The sequence below is a fragment of the Leiobunum rupestre genome, chromosome 9, assembly GCF_980474605.1.
Source record: "Leiobunum rupestre chromosome 9, qqLeiRupe1.1.hap1, whole genome shotgun sequence".
NCBI lineage: Eukaryota > Metazoa > Arthropoda > Arachnida > Opiliones > Sclerosomatidae > Leiobunum > Leiobunum rupestre.
Genome location: NC_143392.1, coordinates 15,102,248 through 15,119,419, shown reverse-complemented (window position 1 = coordinate 15,119,419; position 17,172 = coordinate 15,102,248). Strand labels below are relative to the sequence as shown.

The window sequence follows — 17,172 nt, the reverse complement described above, 5'->3', positions numbered from 1 at the left end:
GCGCCCCGAAGAAAGAACAAGGGCGGATTAATACATATATATATATATATATATATATATATATATATATATATATATATATATATATATATATATATATATATATATATATATATATATAGAGAGAGCCACTAGCGAAGAAAGCGACCCGCAGAAAAAGTCCTCGCTTGTCCGGAGTCGCCATCTCTCGGCGGGTTTATTCCCTGCAATCTCTCTGCGCGGTTAACGAGCAGAAATGTCGACGACGATTTGGTCGGGCCCTGATGACCGGATGTACGGGCTGGGAGAGCGCAACCTAGGACCAGCCGCCACCGCGCCTAGGCGCCACTAACTTTGCTTATATTAGGAGGTAGGGGGACGAGATGCAGGACTTTCTCGGGGACATTAATATAAAAATTACCAACACCATCCCTAATCCTACGCACACTCGGCATGTCGGCGAATTTCTCTTTGTAGCGAGGGAGAAGGAAGGGGACCTCCTCGGATTGGGGTTGACGAAAACATAAGCTCTTCTCATGAATTAGAGGAAGGGGGATTAATAAATTGTCTTAGTTACAGGGGTCACTGGCCCCGAATTACGTTCATCAAATCTGAGTAGTTTACCACCCAGCTAGAACGAAAGGGTTAGGTACCAACGAAATGGCATTTTTGTAACTCGAGGTGGTACATGTATTTAACAATGGATAAGATCTTTTAAAGAGGTAACGCCATCAGAGACATCTATTTAAATACTAGAAGATACCAACAGTCTGAATCGCAGCAATTTTAAAAGATCTAAAAGCGTCAAAATATATATTTTTCGTATTTCTTTATACATTTTACCATAAGTTAATGATACCTCTAAGTAGACAAATAAGCCCTTTCAAGGTGGAATCTTTGTCCAGAAAATGTGATGTCAAATCTTGTCTCTCCGATTCCCGCGAAAATGAAAGACTTGAAAAATATCTCGGACCCAGCGCCGCTGTGCGGTCGAGAATGAAACTATATTGGGCTGAGATAAATAAACCAAAAGCAAAAAAACGTTCTTTTGCCTCTGTGGGGGGAACGAATTTTCTAAGGGAATACCGAAATTTATCTCTTTTGGGGAAGTTCAAGCTAGCTTGGCACCAAACGGGATTAAAGAAACGTCAGTTTCGGCAGTTCCAAGTGTATGTTAAGGCTACTTTGATACGCAGTGCGGAGAGACATTTGGACAAGCATATCCGCCATAGGCAGCATAGCCATTTGTCTACTTAGAGGTATCATTAACTTATGATTTTACATAAAATATCACTCACAAATGTCACAATAGTGTTATTTCTTTTGTAATAAATCACTAGGATTTTATCGTTTTTCGGCCAAAACGTTTAAATTGCCATCATAAATAAAAGCATTGACGTCGAACATATTAGGATGTTTTTGATAAAGTGTTTGCTTGATTAACATTCGTTGATTGCAGATTTTCGTATTAATGTTACCATAAATAACATAATACCAATAAGTATGTCCATTTGTAAAAATTATCAACCAATAACAGAGCCCCTTGGTGTTTAAATATGGTCAAGGAGAAATATCCTACTATCAAGGACGATAATATACTACTCAGTTCTGCACTTGCGAATCTAAGTCGGAGCTAGGCGAGTGTGTCACTGTCGAAAAATTAGCATTTACATTTTATATAAATATAAGTGTCATACTTAATTTTATTATGTTACTTATGATGTTACATTATTTCTTAAATTTATCAGATAATTTGAATTTGAAATCGAAAATAACAATAAACCTTTCTATAAAGTCATTACGCTTGCCGAACTTGTTTTAAAGTATCGCTTTCGTCACGAGATATGTAGGAGTTCAGTTCAGTTTTGAAGGTTAGATCTTTATAAAAAGGGCGACTCGTCGAATTTTAATTCGTGTCTTGTTCAACTTGTTAAAATGTTCCACGCGCTCTTCAATATTTTAGCGTAAAAGGCTCGCGCATTTTTTTTATCGCTCGAGCCCATTTGTACTAAAATATCAAGACGCACGTGGAACGTTTTAACAAGTTGAAAAATACATAAATAGAGTTTAATATACTAGCGTCTATTGGCTATCATAGTGAAACGTCACTTCTACGTCACGAGTGACGCGCCTGATACATCTAAACAAGAAGGTCAATGTTACTTTATAGAAAGGCCTATTTGGTTCCTAGATATTAGAATGTTGTGACTGTAAACGAAGCCCGGGCATTTTACGCGTAAGACCGAGGCTATTTTAAGAAGTCAAATTGAGACATCACGTAGTTATTGCGAATAAACGTCAAGATGGTTATCGTGTTCGGTTTCGAGTTACTTTTAATGGTTATAGCTAACCGTCTACGAAGTCATTTCTCGAAACTAAAATAGGAGGTTGCGCCATAACGAAAATTCCGGAACATAATGTACACAGTGTTTTACCTCGAACGTTTCTTCGTGAAACCTTATCATGTCATAAATTAATATTAAAGGCTTATTCACACTAGACAACATTTTCCTAAAACATTTATGGCGAATAAAGAAATTACTTTCGGTGATTTTTCACAACGTGTTGGTCACTCAAATAATTTGATCCAAATTGGAAGAACAGCTGTTTTTCTGACCTAGGCTTAGCTCGATATATTTAAATCTAATAATTTTCGTGCACATCCTTTTGATAGAACAAAACTAAATGTTTATATTCATATTAAATACCTTTATTTTTGAAAATTGACATATTTTTTCGTAGAAGAGGAATTATTTTAAGATTTGTAAGTAATTTTCCTAACAGTTAACGCGCGATATCCCAACAACTTTTCGTGTGACGTGCAACGTGCTTTGCAACAACGATGGACAAAAATGTTGGCTAATGTGAATAGGACTTTAGAGAGATCAGGTTGTGTAAGATAAAATATATTGTTCTATAACAAAAATATTTTTTGACTAAGAACACGTAAAACGAAATAAAACTCCGGTTGAATTTAGGTTTAGTCAGCATCTTAGTAAGCGTACGGGGATAAGGGGTACAACCTACGCTCAACTAACCAACAAAGGCAAATTCTAGTATTACAAATTACCAGATCCTTTACTTTCATCGGTGCCGACGAAGCAAAGAAGGCCGTAAATTCCAAGAATAAACAACGCTAACATATAATTAATTACGCCACGATAGTAATTCCAGATACTTTTCCACAGCCGCCTTCTTAATGGGATTTTTAATAGTCTGGAAATTTTTCTCTCAGCACGGTTTTTTTTTAACTTTTGTTGGCACTCCCGTCTATTCGAAGGAAATATCTTTCGGAACTCTTTGAAACACAGAATGAAGTTGGCTGTTTTTTTATCGCGTGAGAAATACGTTTCCAAAGTTCAAAAGCAAATGAGTTAAGATTCCCTTTCATCAAAATTAAATTGAGGGTTTTTTCCCTGATATACAAAGGAGAGTACGCAATCAGATTTAAAGGCAAGCACGCAAAAGTAATTAAGGCTCGAGGAATATAATTAATTTGAACAAAATCTATTTTCTATATGATGCGTATATAATATAAAATAATTGCAAATTTTCTTTTAAGCAGAAATGAAAAAAATTCTTATTAATCTTCTTAGAAAGAAAATATAGTTTTTAATAACGTCTAAGGCCCGTTTTTAATATTTTTGAAAGGTTGAAACGTTAAAATTAAATTAATTTCAAACGAATGAAAAAAATGGGTTCATGCAGAAGAAAATAGGGGAAGTACGTATCTGTAGCTTAGAGCCGTAGAAGTCGTCGTGTGACCCACGAAAACGCCTTTTTACGCATAATAAATCAAACTGAAAAAGTAGTTCCACTTTTGTTTTCATTCAACACGGCTATAAACGACGAAAGCAAATACGCCTTAGCTCAATTTGCAGAGAATGAGAAGGACAATATGTTACAATTGTTCAATTTAAGAAAAATTGATTTTTTAAACGATGTATTCATCCGCGATTTCCCGCCAAACCGTTTGGGCGCGAAAATTCGTGAAAAGTGACGCCTTTCCAAAGCTGACTAGAAGCGTACTTCCCCCTATTTTCTTCTGGTTCATGTTAACGAAACAGAGATGAAGGATCCAATATTTGAGCCCAATTAAATTAGAATCGCTCTCGTACTTAAAGTACGCGATCAGCATTGTTCACACGTCTATAAATAGGACGTCTAAATATACTTTTCAGAGATTCAAAAATGTTAACAGCCAATTACCAATGAGCGACTTATAAATTGTAGACGCGATGCCGCACCCGAGAGTATTCTTCGAGCGGAAAAATAATCACCGCGCTACGGTTCGATACACCGAGAGGGAGATTAAAAATATTCCAAGATGGGAGGCCCGGGATGAGCGATAGTCAATTAGCATCTTTCGAAACAATCCACGAACGCGGACTGAACCTATTTTCGTAGCTCGATACGAACTGCCCGGTTTGGCGGGCGAAACTTTTAAAAGCTAATGAGCAAACATACGAGTCGATGCAGATCCGAAGGGATGAGAGTGGTACGCTCCGAGGAGCTGATAAAACGGCCATCGGAGTACAGGAAGCTCGAGATGAGCGCGAGGAGAATGATAAAAAAAGCGGTAGAGATGGCAAACATCTAGAATCTCACTAATGACGAAAAAGACCCAGATGAGTATCCGAAGAGTCTCATTTCAACGTCGAACCTCTAATATCGGAGTCCAAAGAACTATCGCGACCTCGGATAAAAAGAACGGTCCGGTCGCGTAGAGAGACAAATAGCCCCAGATTGTCATCGGGACAAATAAAGGAGAAACCTTTTCTCTTCCGGAAATAGACATACGGTCGCATCACGTCAAAGGGTTCTTGTTTTACCACCCTCAACCAAAAAGGGGGAAGGTCAAAAGGGCATTAGTGGCTTTGGCCATAGGAAATTAAAGTCATCAGTCCGTGGGTCGGGTTGCGTTTCTGAGCCACTCGATCCCTTCGTGGATCGCGTAGAACGTTTAACTTACGCTATCTGGAATGAAATTGAAGTATAAAAGACTTGTTTTTTATCTTTGTAGATTGCCTTCTACTTCAGTTCTACCGGGACAGCAAAGATCGCTGCAAAAACAGTTCGACCAAAGCTTCTTTGTCTCTGGAAGGATTCTTGGGCATGGAGACGGGATTCACGTTGGACAAAGAGAGCAACACGTTGGCCTTAATCTGCAGCGAAGTTGTGGTCGTCCTCGCCTTCGATTCGAGGGAATTACTTATACAATGGCAAGTCAAAATCAGAGGCAACGTTTGCGAAGGTATATTCTCTTTTTGTCTTTAGACGGCTACTCTTAAGCCTGGTTCACACGGGCAGTGTTTTCCTGGTTTTCTATATTTTCTAGTTTTACCGCCTTTTCCCGTGGTTCTGGCGCGTGGGAACACGACTGTACACACCCGGGGATAACGGATAACCTTTTTTTGAGAGGCGTTGGGCTCGACCAGTCAGCGAGCGTTATACCGTCACGTGGTAGACGCAAAAATTCTTAAGCCTACTTTTAAAGACTTTCAAAATCGCTCCTTGGCTACGTTCAACGGGGCTCAGCGGACTCAGCGCTGAGCTCAATGGTCAGCGGTTTTTTGCTGAACGGGTTTTTTGACTTCCGGTTTTGACGTCACGTTGATCATCGGAGACTCAGCGGAAACATCGGCTGATCGAGATGGTTTTTCCGTTGCTCATCGGTGTCGTGACGTCATTCGACAAAGTTAAAGGAGGGGTAGCAGACGATATTTTGTTCGTTAAGTCAGCGAACTATAAATCGTACAACAACTTTTAGATTTTTGTGATGTAGCGTTGATTAAAAGAACTCAACGATAACTCTACGGTTTTTCTCCGTTGATAGTTGTTGAACGCAGCCCTTATATCACGTGACAGCGAAACGCTCGCTGATTAGTCTAACTCAAAGAGCTTCAAAAACCGGGAAAATAAAGTAGAGATATTTCAACATTTTATTTTCTCCGTTTTCTTGTTCACCGGCAGCGCTGACGGCGGAAAAATCCGTTAAATTTGATCCGTGTGTACAGTCGCTTTCCCGTGCGCCAGAACACCGGGAAAAGATGGTAAAACGAGAAAATAAAGAAAACCAGGAAAACACTGCCCGTGTGAACCAGCCTTTAGAGATGGTTAAATCGACGGATAAAATATTTGCAGAGCAACAATTTCTAGTACAAATATCACACGTCCCAACCAAGAGCAAACTGTCATGCGGTCCTGCCAGGTTACATCTTCAGGACCACCGATTTTGTTTAGTAGCCGGAGTTCCGCCGAGACTCTTAGGTACATGGCCGATCAAAGAACTGAGGAGATTCGGAGTTGTCGACTCCAAGTTCTGTTTCGAAGGTGGATCTCGCTGCGGCAAAGGTTCGTAATTATAACTTCGCGAAACTTTTTTTAAAGCTAGTTTCCTACACACCTATAGTGATATTGACTAAAGGAAAACTCTAAGCTAAGACGTACGCGGACAACGCAATTAGCAGTAGTAAATTAGCACGACGCTTGTAGGTCCAGTGACGGGTCTCTTTGATTTCCCTAAGAGCTCTCGTTAACTCGTTAGATGATTTTCGTTCGTAAGCCGCCGAGTTTTGAAGTAGCGAGTCGCGAGTGCCAAGGAAGATCAAAGATGTACGCGTATCAGGTGTCGAAAGGCTTACGTTAAAACATAAGGGATAGTCCGCTTTCGTGAGATGTAGAAAATTTACAAGCGGCACGTTTTCTCGCTTCCTTTCTCTAGGCGAAGGCGCTCACGTTCTGCTCACTAATCAGGCCGAAGAGCTTACCAAGTCTTTCGATCAGGCGTCTAAAGGGAAACTAGCGGGCAGGAAAAAATCCGCTTCCAGGAAGTCTGCAGGTAAGAGACCACCGTCGAGAGAGCGTACGTGCCGTCGAGACTTCAAATCGCCTTTTGTTTTCTTTCCTCTTTAAAATCTCTCGTCAGTTACTTAAAATAAAGTTCGTTTTTTACCGTCTAACTGCATCGACGCTATTTTCTTAAAATCTCCGCTCAATTCTAGTAGAACGCTTAGAGGAATAAAGGCAAAAACGCCACAACGGTGAGAGTCGACGCAAAATTATTGCATTAGGCCTAACGGGAATTTTTCGCGTCGACGTTCGCCGTCGCGGCGTTTTTGCCCTAATGAAAACCAGCCTTTAAGGCAAAAACGCCACAACAGTGAGAGTCGACGCAAAATTATTGCATTAGGCCTAACGGGAATTTTTCGCGTCGACGTTCACCGTCGTGGCGTTTTTGCCCTAATGAAAACCAGCCTTTAAGGCAAAAACGCCACAACGGTGAGAGTCGACGCAAAAATATTGCATTAGGTCTAACGGGAATTTTTCGCGTCGACGTTCGCCGTCGTGGCGTTTTTGCCCTAATGAAAACCAGCCTTTAAGGCAAAAACGCCACAACGGTGAGAGTCGACGCAAAAATATTGCATTAGACCTAACGGGAATTTTTCGCGTCAACGTTCGCCGTCGCGGCGTTTTTGCCCTAATGAAAACCAGCCTTTAAGGCAAAAATGCTACAACAGTGAGAGTCGACGCAAAATTATTGCATTAGGCCTAACGGGAATTTTTCGCGTCGACGTTCGCCGTCGCGGCGTTTTTGCCCTAATGAAAACCAGCCTTTAAGGCAAAAACGCCACAACAGTGAGAGTCGACGCAAAATTATTGCATTAGGCCTAACGGGAATTTTTCGCGTCGACGTTCACCGTCGTGGCGTTTTTGCCCTAATGAAAACCAGCCTTTAAGGCAAAAACGCCACAACAGTGAGTCGACGCAAAATTATTGCATTAGGCCTAACGGGAATTTTTCGCGTCGACGTTCACCGTCGTGGCGTTTTTGCCCTAATGAAAACCAGCCTTTAAGGCAAAAACGCCACAACGGTGAGAGTCGACGCAAAAATATTGCATTAGGTCTAACGGGAATTTTTCGCGTCGACGTTCGCCGTCGCGGCGTTTTTGCCCTAATGAAAACCAGCCTTTAGAGGAATAAAGGCAAAAACGCCACAACGGTGAGAGTCGACGCAAAAATTTTGCATTAGGCCTAACGGGAATTTTTCGCGTCAACGTTCGCCGTCGCGTTGTTTTGCCCTAATGAAAACCAGCCTTAAAGGAGTAAAGTAAATACCTTGATTGACTCAAACTGATTTAGTTACTCCTTGATTATACTTATATAGTCGTAATTAGCTAGTAGTAAAAAGTAAGTAGGGTTGCTCAAAAGGGTCGAATTCTTCTTTTTCTGCGTTTAAGATTAAAATTTTCTTAGATTTTCTTTTACCGGTTCAATTTTATGCCCTCACTTCAGAATTGGAAAAGAGCTTGAGTTTTTTCCTTTCAAGACGTAGAGTGGGAGAAAAAGAGATGGGATGGGATGGGGGAGTAGTTATCGTTTCTCTCTTCTCGATATTGAATTAGAAACGAGGTGGAAGTTCAATCAAGGAGCGAGTCGCTAGAGCAAACAAAATTTCGTTCTCATTTTTCTTTTAATATGAAAATCAAACATCATTACGCGGATTTTTTTCGCTGGTGCTGCCCTCATTGGCCTCTCTTCGCTCGCTCAATACGTATTGGCCCGGATTACTTTACGCGTTCCGGAGGAGGGGTTTTTACGCGTTTTAACCCGGGTGACGCTCCCAATTCCTTTCATTAGAAATTCTTCCCTTTAGTATTTGTAATTTACATCCTTGAAAATTGGCACCGCGTTTCTTAGAAGCCGCGATTAAAAGCTTAAAGGATGGTTGTACCGGTACTCGGGTTGGATAATATCATGAGTAACATAATAACTATAGGTATGACAATTAACGAGATTTACAAACAAACTGATTTTCATAGTTATTGCGTAGTAAAGATGTTTTCTCAGCACAGAGCCGTCTATTGTCTAAAATGCGTGAGACTTCCTCTAAGCCGAAATATCTGGTTTCCAATAATATTAGGCTAAAATGATAAAAATTAAAAAAAGTTTTCTCGGCGCCACGAGCTCATGTTTTTTATCACGCGTGATTCGCACGCGGGCTTCGAAACAAAGCCAAAGCCACTCGTGAATCCAGAACGTGCTCTCCGATATTAGGTTTAAATTGTTATCAAAAAGTTGTCATCTAAAACGGTAAGTCGCGAGTCCAAGTCGCAGCTTGAAGAGAGTATCAGTGGCGAAAAAGGTTCGGTTAGAAAATTAGAAATTAAAGCAATAGGAAGTGTCAAACTTATTGTTATTATGTTACTTATGATAGTATCGATATGTAGTTAAACTTTATTGGTAATAAAAGCGGATATCGTCGGAAGGTCATTAAAGTTCATGATTTTAGTGTTGGAGGGTTCGTCGCGGATGTCGCTGCAGTCGCATCCGTCGCACCACGTCAGCTCGCACAAATGCAGCACCGAGTCGAGCAGACCGCTCCTGAGTTCGGGATCGGACGGCAGCACGTGCGATACCTGTTCGGAGATCCTCAACATGGCGTGCGAGTCGAGTCGTGACGACGACGGTCACGTGACGCCTTGCCAGCACATCCATTACAAGTGGCCTTCGTCTCTGTCTCACGCGGAAAGCAGCCAGCGCACCACGATCAAGTCCGAGCTGGAGTTGGGTGGCGGGGGAGGGACGTCCGACTGCCTCTCGAGCGCCGCCAGCGACTTCCAGGGGACGCTCCTCCGCAGATCGATGATGGCCACCGGGCCCGGCTCCGTGCACTGCCATTCCACTTCCCAGATCAATTGGTAATTGGATTTTGCCCAATGCTAAATGATCCCAAACCGTCACCCCCTTCTTTCTCCTTTCGAAACCTAATTTTCCAAAACCGTCACTTTCGACCTTTGAACTCTTTTCGTCGTCGAGCGTATGTCCTATCCCTTTTCTCTGTTACGCCGCTTGTTTTTTCTTTTCCCAATTCGAGGCCTCAGCTGATTTAACAATAGCCGTCCAGGCCTATAATTCGGTTAGAGTTGGCTGTAATTTTCTAATCGAATCTCTTCTCTTTCACTACCTACTACAAATTCGCTCGCAGGTTTAACCCGAGTCATTGTCAAAACTGTGGCAGACATTACGGTCCGCGGAGCAACGCCACCATGTCGTATAAAGGCCGCTCCAGGTCACCGTCTCCGGATATTCAAATGGACAGCTCCGGCTTCACCCCGCAATGGACGATGGACTTCCACGACGTCGGCATCCACACCAGGACGTTAGTGCAGCAGAAGCCCAAGAGGACGACGACGGACCGGGACTCGTTGTGTTCGCAGAGCAGCCACAGCAGCGGCAGCGACGTTTCCAGCAGCAGTTCCGAGTACTCCGTCCCGAGGAGCATGCTGGAGAGTGTCTATGACCATCCTCGAAATCTGCACGCGGCCGTGGTTTGTCGCTCCGTGATCGGGCCTCCGCGAGTCATTGATCGCTTGAGGACTCCCATCGGCAAAGAAAAGACGATACTGGAGCACCAAATACAACAGTCGAACGAGATTTGCTCAGTTTGCGCGATGCAAAGCCAGACGAAAAGCGGCACGCCTCTGAACGCGAGTGTCCTCTTACCGGGGGTTCATCGAGTCCCGTACTGCGCTTGTTGGAATCGAACTTTTCCCTTCAACCGAAGGCCCTCCATTTCGGAAAACGAGCCCGTTAAAGAGGGCCCCAAAACGTCACCCAAGAAGATTCAATCGGGAGTTTCAACTCCCGTCTCCTCTCAGGCGTGTCCGTGTGACGGTGGACAGAATCCTTACGCTCACTACGCTGTTCCTCGCACGGCCTTGGCAAACATCATGCAAAAGGTAAAAAGACGTACGAAACACCCGATCCCTAGCGATACTAATATGTATTTGAACATTTTTGTTACAGCAAAACGAGGTGGAGGAGATTAATAAAACCAAGTTGAGTTTCGAAACAGACAAAGTACCGCAGGTTGGAAAACAGAGTACGCCCAATCCGGCTGAAGAATACGACGTACCGAGGAAATTCAAGGTGATTAAGAACTTGGTTTTCTCATTTTCGAACCTCTTACGATGTTTTGGGTTATGAGTAGACGTAGAATTATTTGTCTAGCAATTAGTTTAACATCAGTTTTGGACTTGCAGTAGAGGTAGTAAGACGTATCTTCTGCTTTCAGGAACATATATCTCTCTTAGATACCAAGCCATTGCCTTCGATCTCGCATTTACGGACGGCGCCTTGCCTCTGCAAACAGCCCTTCGCCAGTCATACTGGAGTAGCGGGTGACCCGCGTTGCCCCCAAGACACTGTGCAAACGTGCGGTTGCCATAAGGTGATGTTGTGGGCCGGTAGTCTAGTGCCTTGTTGGGGTCCCGTGGCCGGATCCGACGACACCGTCACCCACGCGGGAAGTTTGTTACCGGCAGACCCTAACGGCGGCTCGCGAAGTAAAGACGCTTCGAAACCGGTGATAGCGGTGTGTACCGAACCTCCCAAACAAACGAACACTGCCGATAACCCACCTTGCCAACCCTGCAGCTGCGTGGCGTCAATGGACAGCGCGACGTCTTCCGCCACTCCGCACTACGTCAATTTCGAAGTGATAAACAACCCGGACGGCCGACAAACCCTTCGAGCGTCCCTGGACCCGGCCGATCCCAACTACGCCAATCTAGAGTTCCTTCAAACTTTGCCTCTGTACCAAAATACGGAAAGTCTGTTGTGCAAAATGGACTCGAAATTGTCAGCCGGGCCGGAGATGATCTACAAAGAAGCGGCTAAACCACCGCTGCCTCCGAGGGGCTTCTCCCAAAACGGAGGAGTGACGGCCTTGGAAAACGCGCTGCAAGAAATGCCGGGAACTCCGTCGAGGCCAGTCATCTCGAAAGGTTCCGCTAGTGCGGCTTACGAAATAATGTCTTTTAAACAAATTCAGGAACCCACGCTAACGGTACCCAATCAAACGGACGACAATTACCTAGTCATGCAACCGCTTTGTTCCCGAGCAATCGCGACCATTTTAGAGCCGCTGCACAGAGAAGTCGTTCCGACAAACAATACAGACGCTAACATTGAATCGAAAGCGCTGCCACTGAGACCTTTCCTACCGTACAGTTTAACGAGCGATAGCGAAACCCAAAATATCCTCTCGGTCGATAGAAGAACGGGTAGCTTAAACAGCGTCAGGAGTCCCAACCTAGGAAGACCTTCGCTGGCCGAAGAGGTGTATCAACGATCGTTCAGGTCCAATTCGTTGGAAGGTTTGAAACGCAAAGTGCTCATGAAGAAGAGATCTTGTTCGGCAGACAGTAGACAAAACAACGCCGCCAACGACAGTTCCGAACCGGAAGACAACGTTCCCGCGGAATGTGAGAGCCCGAAATCGGTCCCCAAGAGAAAGAACTCCTTATTTTCCAAATTCACGTTAAGGACGAAAGAGAAATCTTACAGCACGGACGAGATCTCGCCTCCTTCGTCCGTTCCTTCTTCGCCCTCGAACGCTAAATCTTTCGAGAATCTGCACCGACTCCCCTTCCACCACTCGGCGGATTGCTTGAAGCCCAACGAAGAATACCATCTGTCCGACGAGGACATTCCTAGCAACGTGTTTTCCGAAAGCCTGCACTCGGATTTCAAGTATAACATGAAAATTAAAAGATCCTCGAGCGTTCCTTGCAAGAACAAAGACAAATTGGTGATGACGATGGCGGAATCCCCGGTTCGGGGACTGGCCGGTGACTGCGGTACTTACAAAACGGGAAAGGTCAACTTGACGGACAAGCAATATTTAATCTCGGAACATTACGGGGATAACCACTTAGCGGCGAAGGTGGGCCCTGGCGTGGATAACCTCAACCACTCGTCACCCTCGAAAGATCCCAGACTCAAAGTGGCTTTGGACCACGCTCCCAATATTAAAAGTAAGTAAACCTCCAACCGTCCTCATCCTCAGCCACTTTCTCTTTCACTCTCGCCTCGCAGAAAACTAATCTCGGCCTGCTTAATTAGGAAAAAGAACTATTTGTCGTAATTACCTCATTTTTCTTTCCCCATTCTTCAACGGACTCTTTAAAGATTCACGAAGACGCGACTCTCCCACTTAAATCATGCCTCGCCGCGTATTACTCAACTTAGAACGAGGCTTGCTAAAACCTAATTGGTAATATTCAATTTTGATACTAAAACCCGCTGCAAGAGTAACATTTTTTCCGCTTCACATTTTAACTACAAGGTAACGCGTGTAACGAAATTTCCGCTTTTATAAAGGTCGAAGCTTCTTTAGCCGAAAATTTTCTTTGGACGTTTTCCATCTAACGATATACAATTCTTTTTCATTTTTACCAGCGTTTTCGATGCGGGAGCGAAACCTTTAGAGAGAGCGACCGTAGTTAGGCGCGACAATTTATAAGGTGTGTCGGAGATAACCCAACCGAGTGTGTTTTCCTTGTTATAATTAAGGTTTCCCGAAGCACGTCGACGGAGACAAAGAGAAACTGGTCATCTGCGAAACGAGGAACCCGGGCAGCACCTCGTCGTCGGACATGAGTGACTACATCGAGACCTTGTCGCTCTGTTCGCGAACCAGCAGTAGCAGCGGGGGTAGCAGCAGCGATTATATCCGCGCCGAAGAGATCGCCACCTTGACGGGTAACAACGCCAACAGCCTTAGCGTCAACACCATGAGACCGCGCTTTGGGAAGGAGTACCAATCCATCGATCGCAGCCTGTTGCAAGACAAGAAGATCCTTCAACAAGCCACGGTCGAAGAGACCGACACGACATCGGAAGACCCGCTCTCCAGAGACCTCAGAAATAACCTCAACACCTTCGTCACCTCTAAGCCATTCCCGACCAAATCGGGGTCACCTTCGCCGGGGTACATCAGTTCCTCGCCGGGCACCGTGGACTGCAATTGCTCGCCGTCTTACGGAAACGCTTTGTTTCAGTTCCCGAAAGACAACAAAGAGTTAAACTACTTGGAAATGGAGATAACGGATTCGGAACCGGCCAGTCCGGCCATAAAATCCGAGGGGGTGCAGTACGCCGTGATCGATGTCATAGCCACCGAAGCGGCCAAGAAGCTAGGCTGCGAGCGAGCCATGGGTAGAAGCGACGCGATTGACGCGGCGGCAGCGGCGGCTCTTCACAATTCCAACGCGGAAAACCAAAGAAAATCCGACTCTTAGGCTCGACAATTCGCCCGAAACAACAAGCGCCAGGTGATTTGTCTATCTCGGTCGCTGAACACTTAGGACCACGGTTGACGTAGCTTCCGACTTCATCGGGTTGGAAAACCGCGAAAACAACGCTCAATTGAGGACTAAGTATTTTAAATGTATAAAACGGAGTACTATTTGTAAATAGAGGAGAAAAACTACATCCTAGTCGACATTCATTTCGCTTTCAACGCGTTAGCCATTATACCAAAGATTTAAACAGGAACACTTATTATAAAAGGGCCAAAAACATATTTTTGACACTCGTATCTTTCATTTAACCAAAGATTAGCGCCGGGGGACCTTATCTTTAGCGTCTGTGCAATTTTGAAAGTGATTTTTTATCCTCCTTTCTAGTTTCGTATTAACGAGAAATTTTTCGTCTCTCTTACGTAAAAGTGTATTCGATAACCGATTTTCATTAAATAAGTCAATTTTCTGACTAGTGTTTAGTCAGATACGACGAATCTCTCGATATCGCCGCGCCGCGCTCCGAAAAGCCAGGAAATAAAATAAGCGAATGTTTGACAAATAAAAGGTTCGATCGAATTGTGTACATATAAACGAACCATCCCCCCCAAACGTTTCCGGATTACTTTTTGTATACCAGAAGAATATGGCTTGACTGTTTGTACAATGTACATAGCTAAATATATTTAAAATACTTTCAAAAAAAAATACGAAACGGTTATTCTTTACTTTGGAGTTGAAAATTCTTTCAAATGTTTTTAGAAGGCATATCAAGGATAATTTAAGTAAAAATAAAAAAAAATATTAATACTGTAAAATTGTTGTACTTTAGATTTGGCGCGTTTTTGTACAAAAAAGTTTCGTGAAGACATATAATAAAGCCGTATTTATAATGAAAACATGCAGACTTTGGATGAATAAAGAGTTTTAAGCAATAAAATCAAAATTGTCGTTTCTTTTTCGCTATCAAAACAAACCCAGCCCGTATCTATTTATCTTCTCGTGTCGGCTAAATTGGATCCGTGGCGGAAAAACCCCTTGGAACTATATTTGGATCATACGAATTATATACATCGACAAGTCATTTCAATATATACTAGCACGTGAAGGCTTAAAATTTGGGCCTGTGTCATGCAAATTAGACCTAGCAACGAAACGATAATCCAAATATCGCGTGTCACAAATGCGTGGTAGCTATTTGCATTTCCATTAGAAACTGTTGATATTTAAATATTAAATTTAAAAGCGCCGACGAATAAAGAGGTTCTACAAAATTACATTTATACGATAAAAATAATCTGGTTATCTGCTAAATATAAATTATTTATATTAGATTGAATGCTGTGATAAAAAATAAATCTACCTTTTCAATTTACAAGAAATAAATTTTGAAATGGACTTATGTCTTAGAAGATAAAATGTTTTTGAATCGATACTTTTCAGATAGCTAAAAATTAAATATTAATACGCAAACACCTTCAAATCTAAAATAACGAATCTTAAAATAAAGTTGAGAAAATATAAAATCGTTTATATTTAATGGCATAATAAAACGAATTCTTAAGGAATTCAGGGTTAAAATATTTCCCGTTCGGTGAAAGATGGTGCCGTAGATTATTTTTTCAGGAAAGCATTTTTCAGTGTCCTCCCCTCCAACCATCTTTTCATAAGAAATGTATGGGATATATATATAGACTGAAAAAGGGTGTCTCCTGGCCCTGGCGTCTTTCACGCACTCCGAGAAGATCGTAAGTACTTGGCAACGGAAAAAACGAAGAAAAAAAATTTGATGGAGAGAGCATCAATCAGGTTACAGATGTTCCACAGACCAACTATCCACTTCAGAAATAAAAAAGTTTATTTTGCACTAACGGAAACCTGCTAGTATCAGAAGTATATATGGACTACCTGTAACTCGGTGGTATCCGAAGGATATAATATTTCTCTTACGAGAAAAGTATTCATATAGGGCCTTTATACTGAAGTTTTATCCGGGTACTTTTTATTTTACTCTAGCCTCCTGTCGGGCCCCTAAGGTTGAGCTTTATTAGGGTCCCACACTAGCCTCGTCTCGGGCCCCCTTTACCTTTTGTTCAATTCCGGGCCCCTTTATCTTATGTCGATTCCGGGCTCTTAAGGTTGAGATTTATTAAGGTCCCACTCTAGCCTCTTCTCGGGCCCCTTTAACTTATACCGATTCCGGGCCCTTAAGGTTGAGCTATATTAGGGTCCTACTCGAGCCTCGTCTTGGGCCCCTTTACCTTGGCCCAATTCCGGGCCCCTAGGGTTGAGCTTTCACTCTAGCCTCGTCTTGGGCCCCTTTATCGTTGGCCCAATTCCGGTCGCCTAAGGTTGAGCTTTATTAGGGTCCCCCTCTAGCCTCATCATGGGCCCCTTTACATTTTACCTAATTCCGGGCACCTAAGGTTGAGCTTTATTAGGGTCCCACTCTAACCTCGTCTCGGGCCCCTTTACCTTTTGCCCAATTCCGGGCCCCTTAGCTTAACTTGAGTAGAACTAATTTGCTAACACGCCCTTCGACGTGTTGTTAACGTAACTAAAGCCAATAATCTTTAACTTCTGTTTAACCTGGTGGTAGAAATGAAAAGTCCACTGATCAAAGAAAAAATATACGCCTTATAAGCCTACTCATCCTATTGGTTAATAATAAAGAAAATGTTCACCATTATTTATTCTTATAAAATGGTATATGTTTCAAGCATGTTAGCAGTATATAAATATAAATACTTCTGGTAGTAAACATTAGACGAAAACGACAACAACACTCAAAATGAACTACATGCCATAAGTCCATTGCTTACAACTTTAGAATAGACGAAATTATAAAGTTGAAGTGGGAACCCTTTGTATAAACTCGGGACCATATCAATCGTCCATCGAAAAAAGTCTAGTTTTCATTCATCCATTCGATCCTTCCCGACTTCGACCGCCATACCGCCTGTATAAGTAAAGGATTGGTCGAAGGATTTTATCAGATCTTTTAGAGTTTTGTTTGTGTCCGTCTGGAAATATTTTGAAATGTTTTGTCTTCCCCCAAACGTATCGGTGCAAAAGTGCCGGGGGGGGGGAAGAAACCTTTTCTTTC

General features: G+C 42.9%; 1 protein-coding gene across 6 annotated transcripts in view; it reads left to right on the top strand.

Moving 5' to 3' along the window:
* LOC149926637 (uncharacterized) overlaps positions 1–14,945 on the top strand; it is a 159,751-nt gene extending 144,806 nt beyond the window's left edge. For 2 of the 6 annotated variants that reach the window (XM_090158147.1, XM_090158146.1), the window contains exons 3-10: positions 5,003–5,233; positions 6,124–6,333; positions 6,704–6,820; positions 9,272–9,680; positions 9,968–10,721; positions 10,789–10,911; positions 11,057–12,800; positions 13,339–14,945. In XM_090158147.1, coding sequence (XP_090014273.1) covers positions 5,003–5,233; positions 6,124–6,333; positions 6,704–6,820; positions 9,272–9,680; positions 9,968–10,721; positions 10,789–10,911; positions 11,057–12,800; positions 13,339–14,066 — 4,316 coding nt within the window. In that variant the 3' untranslated portion in view covers positions 14,067–14,945. Of the gene's footprint in view, positions 1–5,002; positions 5,234–6,123; positions 6,334–6,703; positions 6,821–8,372; positions 9,125–9,271; positions 9,681–9,967; positions 10,722–10,788; positions 10,912–11,056; positions 12,801–13,224 lie in introns of those variants that run through there. The other 4 variants (XM_090158151.1, XM_090158150.1, XM_090158148.1 and 1 more) reach the window with 4 other exon arrangements.
* Positions 14,946–17,172: the final 2,227 nt, after the last annotated feature.